This window comes from Triticum dicoccoides, chromosome 5A (assembly GCF_002162155.2).
Source record: "Triticum dicoccoides isolate Atlit2015 ecotype Zavitan chromosome 5A, WEW_v2.0, whole genome shotgun sequence".
NCBI lineage: Eukaryota > Viridiplantae > Streptophyta > Magnoliopsida > Poales > Poaceae > Triticum > Triticum dicoccoides.
In genome coordinates, this window is record NC_041388.1 from 560,556,208 (window position 1) to 560,569,524 (window position 13,317).

Consider the following 13,317-nt stretch of genomic DNA (forward strand, 5'->3'; position numbering starts at 1 on the left):
CGCATCACTACTACGGCGCGCCTCCGCCGCTGCCCTACTCGGCGCCCACGCCGCTTCAAACCTACCCGGCGTCGTCCCCGCACCCGCAAGGGGCTGCGGTCGCCTCCTCGCACGTGGCTCCAACCGCGGCACACCACGGCGATCCCGCGGCTCCCTACCACAGTGCGCCCGCGGTTTCCTCCGGATCCTACCCGCCCTACTCGATGTATCCTGCACATCCTGAGGCGGCCTCGTCGGTGGGCCTGTATCATCGCCACATGGCCACGCTGATTCGGCCACGGTGCCGGCACCGTTCTACTTCTCACATCTGCTGCCAGTGAAGCTTGCGCCGGACAACTATCTGTCTTGGCGTGCCCAGGTGCTCCCTCTTATGCGGAGTCGCTATCTGGAAGGCTACATTGATGGATCCATCCCGTGTCCGCCCCCTCACCATCCGGCATACCACACCTGGGTGGCTCAGGATCAGGCCATCCTCTCCGCCATCCAGTCCTCGCTCACTCCGAGCGTCTCGTTGTTGGTCATCTTCGCCACTACGTCCCGGGAGGCGTGGGCGGCGCTTCACACCAGTTTCGCGTATCAGTCTCAGGCGCGTGCTCACTCTATACGCACCGAGCTAGGTGAGACCAAGCTTGGCGACCTCAGCATCACCGACTACTTCAACAAGATGCGGTGTCTCGCTGACATGTTGGCCTCAGTTGGTCAATCGCTGCAGGATGAGGAGTTCACCACCTTTGTGCTCAATGGGCTTGATGATGATTATGACAACCTCATTGAGAATGTTCATGGCCGCGATGATCCGCTCCCACCTCGTGAGCTCTATGCACGTCTGCTTGGCCGTGAGCAGCGTATTAAGGCGCGTCGGGCCTCCCCCAGTTTTGCCTCCGCCAATGCCGCAACTCGTGGCAAGCCCCAGCGGTTATCATCTTCAGGTGGAAAGACGGCGCCGGCTTCACAACCATCCTCGCAGGGCAATGCTCCGACCATCACAGGTGGTAACCGGCCAGTGGCGTGTTGTTCCTCTTGTGGTGCTCCACAGGCCTACCAGCTGTGTGGCCTTGAGCGCCACATTGCCTCTCGCTGTGATGAGTCATGATCATGGGCCTCGGCAACAATGGAAAAGGGAATGACAAGCAGGCCGCCGCCGCCGTGATGAGTCATGATCATGGTCGCACTCCGTCTTACTCAATTGATCATGCGTGGTACATGGACACTGGAGTTACCAACCACCTCAACGGTGAGATGGGTAAGCTCTCCACTCAGGAGCCATATCGTGGTCATGATCAGGTGCACACCGCCAGTGGAGCAGGTATGCGCATCTCCCATGTTGGTCAGGCCTCTTTCCTTACACACAATTTTCGCACATTGCATCTATCTAATGTCCTTCGTGTTCCTTCTGCTACGCGTAGTTTGTTGTCCATTCCTCAACTTACTCGTGATAATAATGTCCTTGTTGAGTTTCACCCTTTTCATTTCTTTATCAATGATCAGGACACAAGGGCCGTTCTACTTAGCGGTCGTCTTCGCCATGGCATGTATGCACTTGATGCGCCGCGCCCATCTTCCATGACATCTTCTCCTCAGGTGTTCAGTGGCATTCGTGTGTCGCCTGCACACTGGCATGCGCACCTTGGTCACCCGGTGGCTCCCATAGTTCGACATGTTTTGCATCGTCATGATCTCCCAGTTGTGTCCAATAAAACTACTGAAACTATTTGTGATGCTTGTCAGCAGGGCAAGAGTCATCAGCTTGCTTCTTCAGAGTCTAGTCGTGTTGTGAAACATCCTCTTGAGCTTGTGTCTTCTGATGTATGGGGCCATGCCCAGACATCTGTTAGTGGTCACAATTATTATGTCAGTTTCATTGATGCTTACAGCCGTTTTACTTGGTTATATCTTATTAAGCGTAAGTCTGATGTCTTTGATGTCTTTCTTCAGTTTCAAGCACACGTTGAGCGTCTTCTTAAGCAGAAAATCATCCATGTCCAATCCGACTGGGGGGTGAGTACCACAACCTCAACTCGTTCTTTAACAAACTTGGGATTTCGCACCGTGTGTCATGTCCTCACACACATCAGCAGAATGGTACTGCCGAGCGTAAGCATCATCATCTTGTTGAAACTCGCTTAACCTTGCTAGCTCATGCATCCGTCCCGTTTAGGTTCTGGAGTGATGCTTTCTCCACAGCTTGTTTTCTTATAAACAGGCTTCCCTCGAGACTCTTGAAAATGCAAACCCCACTTGAACTTCTGCTTAATGAGATTCCAGACTACACATTCTTCAAAGTGTTCGGGTGTGCATGTTGGCCTCACCTCCGTCCATACAACAAGCGCAAGCTAGAGTTTCGGTCTAAGAAGTGCGTTTTTCTCGGGTATAGTTCTCTTCACAAAGGGTACAAGTGCTTACACGTTCCTATCATCCGCGTCTACATCTCTCATGATGTTGTGTTTGATGAAAATGTATTCCCTTTTCGTGCACTTCCGACTGACCTTACCAGGACAACAACTAGAGTATGATAGTTGTTTCGATCAGGTGCAAGGAATGTATGGAGGCCTAATTACCTGGACCCAATCAAAGAATTCATCTGGAGTTTTATTAAACATCAAGTGTGTAGCCAACATTCGCAGAGGAAGACTCTTCAGTACAAAGACCTACATTGAGGAAAAAATTACACTGTATTCTAGCCAATACATATGCACATACCACCGAATCGGTTTGACACAAATTAAATATGATAATCCAACATGAACAATTCTAGAGGACAAGCATAACCATCATCCGTAAGTGAAATAAATATGCATACCGCAAGCATGGGTGTCAGGACACGAAAACTAAACACCATAACAGAAAAATGTATTAACAAAAACAAAATGATTCAAACCTGAAGCCAAGCTATACCTTGGCAAAAGGCATGCAGCTCTGGAAAAAAAGCTCACCCCCGCATATGGAACAAATTTTGGCACTCCGGTCATATCTCTTGTGCCCTCAGCATATACACTTGCACCAATGAAGATTAATTTTGATACCTGATGAACAAGATAAATTGTAAGAAAGCTTGTGGTATTTATCCGGTTATGGGAAAGTACATCCAACAATTCTCATCAGTGACAGCATTAAGGATATATATCTGTAGCTTGTCGTACTATTCCTTTGTGCTATACTGCTGGCTAATAAATGAGAAGAGCACAATAAGTCTTAAAATGTGGTACCGCTTCTGGGTAGTTGACTGTAAAATCAATGGCAACAGCAGCACCCAGGCTAGATCCAACTAGTGCCATAGGCCTCTTGATGTAGGATCTCCAGAACTACACAAAGAGGTTGTTGAAATATAAGGATAATATCACTGTATTCATTACATAGCTGCATTCTTACAAGTTTGCTACTAAAACATAAAAAATAGTCTTGAATGAGTGAACATATTTAAACAAGGAAAGGCAAACTGAAAACTTGCTCAAAGAAAAGCATAGTAATATACAGCCTGAAACGCCAGTATTGAGCAGTTATTTTTGGGACGGAAGCTAGTTTTTGTGCAGTTTTGAGCAAGGCTGAAACGCCAGTTACTTATCAAACTAATTCTGAATTAAACAGGAAGTCGGCAGACTAGGAACTCATCACGTGGAAATGATTGAAACGTACTCCAGCTGTAGTAGTTTAGTTAGCTTGTACCTGGTAAAGATGCTCGCGCTTAGACACAGTATCACATGGTGGCCTTGTTTCTATAACACAATCGATTTATATGTTAGAAGTGGTCAGAACTCAGAAGTCACAACAGCTAGAAACTGTGGCAAGCACAATTACAGAATCAGTTCCAATGGCATGAAGCAGAGTGGGGGCATACCTAAATTAGAGAAGCCCCATCCAAGAACGTCCACAGCCCAAGCCTCCAATCCAGCATCCTCCAGCAAAGGGTAGGTGTACCTCCACTCTAAACAAGAACTGCATCTAATATTTTTAGAGAGTCCATAGTCCAGATTGCTAAATACATGGTGAAACTAGCAGGGTGGCTCGCACGCTTAATTAGTAGTCCCTAATGTTTAGCTTGGAAACTTATAGGTTAATAATGCTCGTCCATAAGTGTTGGGAAAATTGGCAGCATATTTGTTTTACTCTCTGATATTAAAAATATTTCATCAGATTTTCTATCAATAACTGACCAAGATATATTTAACATCCGCCAACATTTTAAGCCATTTGCCTGACAAAAAAAACTTATAAGCCTTCGGGTTGACCTCCAATCATTTTTTTGGCGGGAAACCTCTAATCATCTATGATCATCACCTAAACTACTCATTAAATCTGAAGTTACATTTTATTCAAATTGCAAACTTTGGATATTATACAATGTTTATCATCAGGCCGACATGTACGATCATCTTATAAAATTTATATGTTTCTCTACACTTTTTAATCAAAACCCTGCATCAATTCACGATATATGTTGCTGAATTTAATTTGCGTTTTATATGGGAAAGTTTTGTGTGTTTACTACATTCCCCTGTAACTGTAAGTTTATTATATGTATTAAAATGCAAAATAAAAAAGGATGTGCATACACGGCTACCCTCGGATGTCAATTCGCACGGCCAGGTCGGTGAGAAGTAGCATAGATCCACACAGTACGCGTTTCTTTTAGAAATATGGTACAAACATAGATATTCGCATACACGCGTATATACTCATTTCGATGAGCGCACCCACCTAATATGAGTTCCTTTGCTTGTCGACGACATAAGCCTCTTCTCCCACTAAACAAAGATCATTGAAAATTATGAAATAAACCAGTATAATGTGAGCATCAAACCTAGGGTCAGATTTGAACCCTAATGCGCTGCTTTCACCACAAGAAAACTAATCGTCTGAGCTATGCTCAGTTTACATGCACAGAGTGTTGTGTTGTGTAGGTACATGCTTTTGGATTTGTAGTAATTTTTCTTTCACGGGCGCTAGGCGCCGGTCGAACCCCTGTTATACGATGCGAGCCGCTATGGCCGTCAGATTTGGATGAAAATGCTTGGCCCAGCTAAGCCCTGTGTCTTCATCCTTCAGAAACCAGAGCACAAAATAAATGCCCCACACAACCGAGACCCCGCGCGCCGGCTTCGGAGCTCGCTAGCTCGTCGTCACGGATGCAGCAAATCAGGGCAGCCGCGGTTCCAACAAAAAAAGCCCGAGTCGAACGTGTCATGGTTCCAGCTCGGTGCGGTGAGCTGGTTTCCAATTTGTAGCCGGTCGTCCGGTGTTAAACGTTTCCCTTTCTCTTTTACTTTTCATCGAACGCGTACTTGTTGTAGCGTGCGTGCCCCCTCTCTCAAAGACATCGATTTATACGCTCAATTCAAAGAAAAACGAGTAGGAGATGGTGGGCATGCGTGAGTGGGTGTGACGTCACCAGCACATACGTACGGTGGAGACCGACGGACCAACCGACGTGATAAGCCCACCCCACTACAGCAGCACCTCACATTGTGGACAAATCAGGTCAGGTGCGGCGGTCCAGTTTACGTTGCACAGAAAAAAAAACTAGACGACAAATGTGAAAAAAGAGATAAACTGCATATGTAACTGCATGTGACGCACCAGTAGTGCAACTGGTGTAGCCTTCATTAAAAAAATCCATATCACTCATACGTGTATTGCATGTGACATAATAAGTGAGAGTAACATAAATAGTAACATCACACATATTTAAGTAAATTAGGTGATGTAGCAAGGAATTAAATGAGAAAATAGAGGCATATGATAACATAATAATATGTTACTCACACTATAAATAGCATCACACATACCATGACAAGATGAGTCTACGGCCTAATAATTAAAGTGTTGTATGACACCACACATATATTATTTCTCATTTCGAGATAATAACATAGACATGTTACTTTCCACTATAGAGATACTAACATAGACATGTTACGCCAATAAAAAAACATAAACATATTACTAGTTTAAATTACGAACAGGGCGATTTGGTGCCCGAGCCCAGCTGCTCCCGATATCTGTGGCGTCCATTGCTGACTCGGGATCCGAATAAAGCTGTCTGACGTGTCTGACAGGCGCTAGAGAAAAAAGGACGTACGGGGATATACTGTATGGAACAGTGGTGCATCCGTGGGGCCGAACCGTATGTGTGGGACGGTGGGCGCGCGCGGCCGTCCTGGTCCGTGGACCAGAACGTCGCAATTCCTACCCGAGCCACGGATCAGATAACGAGTACAGGACGTTACGGAAAAGCTGAGCCGTTTGTTATCGTGGACACCTCTGTTCCCTTTTCCCCAAGAACACATCTATCCCCTTTCCTCTACAAGCGAGCAGCTGGTGGCGGCGGCGCTAGTCTCGGCCACCTGCAGCCAAGGAAAAATGGAGGATGCTGGTCTCGAGTTTCTGCTCGTTGCCGTGGATAGGTTAGTACCTAAAGATCTGAGTATTTCGCGGTATTTGTTTTACAATCTACCATAACTGAATGCGGTTGCTAACAATGGGGCCTGGCCGTCGGCCACTACCTTCCTTCCCTCAGGTTCCCGCTGAGGGAGGAGTTCGGGGACAACATTAAACACCCAGATCCGGTTCCTCTGGTCTTGTTGCCCACAAGAGAAGCCAACCGTAGCAATCCTGAAGACTCAGATGCCTTGTTTAGTTGAGGTCAATGGGTCAGCGACGAAGGACCTGAAAAGGCACGAGGTGGAGGCCGCCGTCTTCCAAATTCATCTCCAACTAGGTCGGCACAGTCAAGTAACAGAGTCAACCCAGAGGCCCCAGGTTGGACAAAAAGGTGAACCTAAAGCCCATGCCGCTGATTAACTATATGTTGATCCTTTTGACTATCCCAAATCAGTTTAGGTAGCAAAAATCGTTTAGAAACTGAGAATCTGATCTAGATAGATTAGTCGTTGGCAGCCGATCCTTATTGGCAGAATGGCAGAAAGTACACTGCTGTTAGTGTTGAGATTCTAGTATACTGAATGTGTGCGTTTGCAAAAATTCAGATTGCCATACCAACTGCAGCTTTCGGCTTACTCTGCACGTCAGGAGTGCTTCAATGATATTGCCTTTCACCTGGTACACAACCGCCAAAAGAAAATTAAGCTAGCCATAATGAGTGTAGTGAATTGATACGAGAATAGTGTCTCTATTAATACTGATATACACTAGAATACAAAAAACTGTGGACAAAAAATTCAAAGTCTTCTGTTTTAAAGCACAAACCTTGAAGCTAGAATAGGTTTTGGATTGCCACACTCCTTCAAAGAATAAAGGAGGTAGGACTGAGACATGTATAAAGCCGCATCGAGGCCAGGACATAGAGAAGGGTAACTTTTGGGATAAGAGGCTTGTTCTAAACACCAAAGAAAACATAGTTTTAGAGCAAAGCACGGGTAGGGTTCCTAAAAGCACGAAATAATACTCACGGAAGTCCATATTTGCATGGTGTTTTTGCTATGGAAGGACCTGCAAATTCAATGTGGAATCTGAAGTGGCCTCCTTAAAAATAACATCTGGTTTAGCCTGGATAGGATGTAAAAAAAAGAGAAAAGAACTATTGCTTTCCGTATGTTTCAACTACGGTTGTACAGGTAGTGAAATTATGATGTTTATTTTCCTTTTGCTGATTTGGGAATTTTGATAACAAGGATCTTTGTGCTGGTGTTGCGGTTCATTCAGTTTCAAGGGAAAAGATATATGTGTGGTTTCTTTTCTTTTCTACAATAGAATTTGAACTTGTTGTGCAAAAATAGAAAAAAACTTCCTGGATTCTATGAAAGGTTGTTGATGTCCGTACATGAAATGAGAAGAAGTATGGACACTTGATGAGCAAGACAATATTAGGATTCTATGGTGTAATTTGTAATACGGCAATTACAAATTCGTGTGGAATTGCAGAGACGGGTTGGTGCAGATGTGGCAAATTGATGTTGGTTTTTCCTCTTAGTTTCTTGCAAGTATTACATTTTCTGTAGGCATTAATTGTGGACATGTTTCTCATAAACTTTCTTACTTCAAATCCAGTACTTTAATAATTATCGTCAAAGGTTTGTTCCATGTTGTGTTCCTGGACTTCGTGTGGTACGAGCCGATGATTCTTTTGGGTTTAGTTTAGCTGTCCCTGCAGAAATTTGGGCATGTTTAGTACTTTAGTTATGTTCTCAGACTACTTATTTCTGTGATCTTCAGCGATGATGGAAACTGGAGTGCAGCTTAATTTGTCTATATATTCTTGCAGTGGAGAAGGTATGTCAAACATATATTTGATCATTCCAACGTTTGGCACTTAAAGCATGTGCTTTTATATGCAGATCTTGCTGGTGTTCTATCATGCATTTATGTGTTTTAGTTTTCTTTTCCGCAAACATATTTTAGTCCATCTGAGATCATGTGGTAGTTCCCAAATCTCCAAGATTAAGAAACCAAAAGATGAATATGATACAAAGGTGATCACAGTAGAACCCCCTTAATTTGTTGGATAAGTATTATCTATTAGAAACAAGATAATTCTCCACCTCATAACTTCATGAACTCAGAAGCTGGGAAACTGGTCATAAAGCGAGGCTTTCATATTATAATTCGTTCATTTTTTCATGGGTTATAAGTTAATGGTTCATTGAGTGTATGCATGAGCTGCTAAGTTGCATCAGCTATGAGTTTACAATATGCAAATGACACTAACAACGATATGACGCAAATTTAGGTGATGACCAAACAAGAGGCTGTTGATGAGATCACTACTTTTGGAGGTGGCAATCAGCAAAGTTTATCCGGGCATCGTGCATAGGTGGTGCAAAAATGGCATGTGCTGAAGAAAACGAAGGAGACATTGGGCCCTCTGTACACGAAGAAGAGTGAGTTCCAGGCTGAGTTCCATGAGGTTGTGAACCACATGCTAACTGAAGATGAGTTTGAGACGGCGTTGGCTACGCTGTTAGATAAGTACGATCTGAGAAAGCACCCCTACATGACCCAAATATACGACATCAGAAAGGTGGGCAAAACCATATTTCAAGGGTTTTTTCTGTGCCAAGATGACGAGCATACAACGCAGTGAGAGCGTTTCCCCATTTTTGGCTTGTGACAGGGACAGACTAAGCATTTGCGGAAGAAGATTGCTTACGAGATAGTGACAATGAAAGGGAACAAAGGAGCTATCCCAGAGTTTCTGTATGATGTGATCGTTGACTGAAGTGGAAGATAGTAGTAGGTGTATCTTTTGGCTGTGCGTGTGCTAGGCAGTTGGATTAACCCGACTAAGTAGTTGGGTCATTTTGCGGCACAATCCCTACCATCTTGTATTTTGGGAAAACTATAGTCATGTCATATTTTCCCAGGTGGGAACCTAATTAGACTAAGTGAAAACTGGTTATGTTGTGAGACGAAATGACCATGTGTCTACATTTGCTGGGGTTGCATCTATTTCTGGTGACTTGCTTTACCTACATGACATGGGCGACCGTGTTTATATAGCAAAACAAACCTTTTGGAGAGCCCCAAAAATTTCAAGTAGGATGAGTGGTGTCGGCAAATTTTGTGTGCCTAGCAAGCAGTTTAGGTCTTCCATCAGGAGAACAAAAAAATGGCGGTCATGTCTGAACTGACAAAGGTTTATGTAATTCCAAAGGTATTGCTCTGTTTATTCAACTGACCAAGTTTGCAAATGTGATGGTTAGGAGGACGTTAGTTGATAACGGAATTTCAAGATGTACTACAAATACGGCAGGTTGGATGGCCTGGGAGAAGTGGTGTTCTACCATGAAGAATGTCCATGAATAATGAGTGTATTACTCAGATGCGAGTGTTGACTGAAGGATGAAGCTACATACATATTAGATTTGTAACCTACAAGTACTATGGTACTAACAGAAATCAGCTAGCACGGCTTAGGCCAGCTCAGAAAAAACATGTAGGGGTGAAGAAGACGCGTCGGACATGGCGGTCAGAGTCTCACTGGATTTGGAGGACTAGCGCAATGGTCGCTGCTAGTAGGTATGAAATGGGGATTTTTCTTTTGAGTGCGTCTGGATGTGGAGGGCGAGACGGTGGGTGGGTGCATTTAAAGCCAGTCTGTCTACTCGCCGTTTGGAGACCGGTGGAGTTGATGGCTCAGCCTGGGTCAGATAACACGCCGATCCATCGGTCTGCTGCCTGTTCCGCCTCGCTACCATAACGCGACGTTGCATTAATTACGCTACAACGGTTGACTGGGAAAATAGGAATACGACAGTGAAATACAATTGATGGCACGGATCCTCATGTGAGCTGATGGCGTAGATTTCGGGATCATCTGAGCCCGAGCTCAGAAACTGATTTTTGTTAAATTACTCCTTACTATGGCTAGTCTAAACCATCCACAATTGCAAGGACGACAAGGGCACACAAAACTACTGCATATCGAGACTCTTTTTAGAAAGCGAAAAATCCTACTAGTCGCACACGTGCACTCCGGCGTCTGCAACTGCACATGAAGGACCCATCCGCAGTTGCAAGCGCCGCATCGCACACATGATCATTGCAGGTCCAATTTTTCTTTTTACAAAAATGATCATACTACTCGCCAAGCGTGCAGTCTGCATGCAACTGCACTATGACACACTCTTTCACAATCGAGGGTTGCCACACACACACAACTTGTGCAAGATCGAATTCTTTTTCAATGGTTTTGCTACTACTCCCACACCGCCCCTGGGTGCGACTGTACGTGATGCGCGAGACTCATGCAGCGCGTAGCCTTTTATATAGCATATGGGCATTTTCATAGGGTCAATTTCTTGGTTGCTAACGGGATGTCAACAAGATTTTGAGAGGATACGTGGCTAGAAGAGACGCCTCTGGCCTTACAATATCCCATCATCTACAATATTGTGCAACGCAAGGAGGATTACGTAGGTACCGTCCTCCAAACTATTCCCTTGAACATCCAGTTCAGACGTACGTTAGTGGGTGAGAGATGGACAGACTGGATGCACTTGGTTCGGAGATTGATTGAAGTTCGACTCTCCGACATACCGGACTCAACACAATGGAAGTTAACTAAAAATGGGATATTTACGGTGAAATCTTTTTATACGGATCTGATTAATTCTGGCCCCCTCTCATGGTCACTACATATATGGAAGGTTAAGGTTCCTTTGCGGATTAAAATTTTTATGTGGTTTGTCCACAAGCAAGTAATACTCTCAAAGGACAACCTTCTTAAGAGGCGATGGGTTGGTAATTCGCGGTGTTGCTTTTGTGCTCAGGATGAGACAATACAATATTTATTCCTTGAATGCCCACTTGCCAAGTTACTTTGGAGAACGATTCATATAGCCTTTAATATCAATCCTTCAGTAGATATTGCGTCTTTGTTTGGGACGTGGTTAGCTGGGGTTGAACAGATAACGGCAGCTCGTATTCGGATTGGAATATGTGCGTTATTATGGGCTATATGAAACTGTAGAAATGATATGATTTTTAACAGATAACACAACTTAACTTTTTTGTAGGTTATCTTCAGAGCTACAGCTTGGATCCGTACGTGGTCCTTACTCACTCCTATGGACTCCAGGGAGCCTTTGGTTACTGGGTGCAACCAATGGGAGATGGTGGCTCGGGTTATATTCAACCCGTTCGGATGGCGTTCGCATAACATGATAGGAGTCTAGAGAGCTTATCCTTATTATCACCGTATCGGTTGTTTTTGTCCGCTTGTTTTTTTCTGGTTTATGTATTTTGCTTTGCTCCGTTTGTGAGCTGTAAGACCTTTACGTTGATACTTTCTGGATTTTTAATAAGAGGGCCGCATGCATCATCATGATGCAGAGGCCGGGGGTATACCTCCATTTCCAAAAAAAATGGGCATTTTCATGTTCTTTTTTACCCTCTTCTTCATTTAGTGTAAATGTAAAAAAAATCACTAAATAAGAGGTACCTCTTATAGAGGTTACACTATCTTCTTTGGTGGTAACAAGTGGTGCACTGTATGGGCGTCAAAGAGTATCTTTTTTTGCATTTTTCTTACCCCAATTAGCTTCAGGATGTGACGCTGACTGTTTGTGCTTTTCTTCGTAGATTCAGTTTTCTTTAAATGATTTAACTTTTGAATTTTGCATCCAAATCATGAACAGTTTTTACAATTGTCTTGCTCCTGTCGTGAACTTCAAACTTAGATCATATGTTAATAGGTTTTGATGATTTGTTTCGAGCAAATCTGTGCTCTCAGCTAGTATTAACCTGTGTTTCCAGTCTAAACTAAATTATGCTCTCAACTAGCACTAACGTGTGCACGGAGTGAAGCTCAACAGTGCTCCCAGCGTAAACTAAATTGTGCTTCCAATACAAACTAAACTATGCTTTTCAATAAAGCATAATTGTGCTTCCACGTGAAGCACACATATGCTCCGGGAAGAGGTACTACCGTGCTTCACACAAAGTACACCTGCACTCCACGAAAAAGAAAAAAATACAAACATAATCCTCAATAAATTGGAAAACCCATCTCGGTGGGGGTGCGTCCAGCTCGTGCTACATGCCGACGCTGGGGCGCACCACGTGGAACCACTTGAGCGCTTCCACGGGCAGGTAGTGACCCCACAGAAGGTGCCCCCAACTAGATGCTCCCAAACGTAATCATCTTATTCATATGTACTGACAAAATATTAAAAAATAAAATAAAATGGTTAGACTTAGTACTATAACCCACAGAACTAGCATGCTGATGTATTTATCAATTGACTGAGCTAAAGCATCTCCCTTTGTAATATTACTACCTCGGTCCCAAATTAGGTTTTTTTCATCTAAGACAATTAATCTAGGATGGTGGGAGAATAATATATTATACTGGTCCACATAGTGGCCGAGATGGGCCTGGGCATAGGCCTGGTAGTACCAACTTTCTTTGTAATTCCTTCTTCCAAAATACTCCCTCTGCCCATATTACAAGATGTTATTACATTCAATATGTGGATACTCCCTCTGTTTTTATTTACATCGCATATTAGTTTTGACTGAAATCAAACTTTATAAAATTTGACCAAGTTTGTATAAAACAACGTGAACATTTACAATAACAAATCTATATGATGTGAAAATATACGTAATGATGAATTCGACGGTATTGATCCGGTGATGTATATGTTAGTATATTTTTCTATAATCTTGTTAAAAGTGTATAAAATTTGACTCTAGACAAACCTAATATGAGGAGTAAATAAAAACGTAGTGAATATATTATATGTAATTATGTTTTATATTATATGATGAAGGGAGTAAAAATATGTTGTAGTTGGTCGCTCAAGCTAGCTGAGCGCCTCAGCCCCTCGGCGCAGCCAACTGCTAGCTAGATTCGCCACT

General features: G+C 43.6%; 1 protein-coding gene and 1 long non-coding RNA gene across 3 annotated transcripts in view; one reads left to right on the forward strand and one right to left on the reverse strand.

The window, feature by feature from the left end:
- Positions 1-2,454: 2,454 nt before the first annotated feature.
- The window catches only part of LOC119302823, an 11,688-nt gene continuing 825 nt past the window's right edge, over positions 2,455-13,317 (reverse strand). Inside the window, exons 3-7 of the mRNA XM_037579861.1 lie at positions 3,836-3,933; positions 3,664-3,713; positions 3,207-3,302; positions 2,934-3,023; positions 2,455-2,648 (exon numbers count right to left, since the gene is read on the reverse strand). Of these exons, the coding sequence (XP_037435758.1) occupies positions 2,526-2,648; positions 2,934-3,023; positions 3,207-3,302; positions 3,664-3,713; positions 3,836-3,933 (457 nt within the window). The 3' untranslated portion in view covers positions 2,455-2,525. The remainder of the gene's footprint in view (positions 2,649-2,933; positions 3,024-3,206; positions 3,303-3,663; positions 3,714-3,835; positions 3,934-13,317) is intronic.
- Positions 6,238-9,421, forward strand: LOC119302825. 2 transcript variants are annotated; one of them, XR_005147759.1, is made up of 4 exons: positions 6,238-6,401; positions 6,515-6,769; positions 8,170-8,226; positions 8,684-9,421. It is a non-coding gene; the product is annotated as an uncharacterized LOC119302825 (long non-coding RNA). The 2 variants fall into 2 exon arrangements; XR_005147758.1 differs by lacking the exon at positions 6,238-6,401 and having other exon boundaries at positions 6,408-6,769.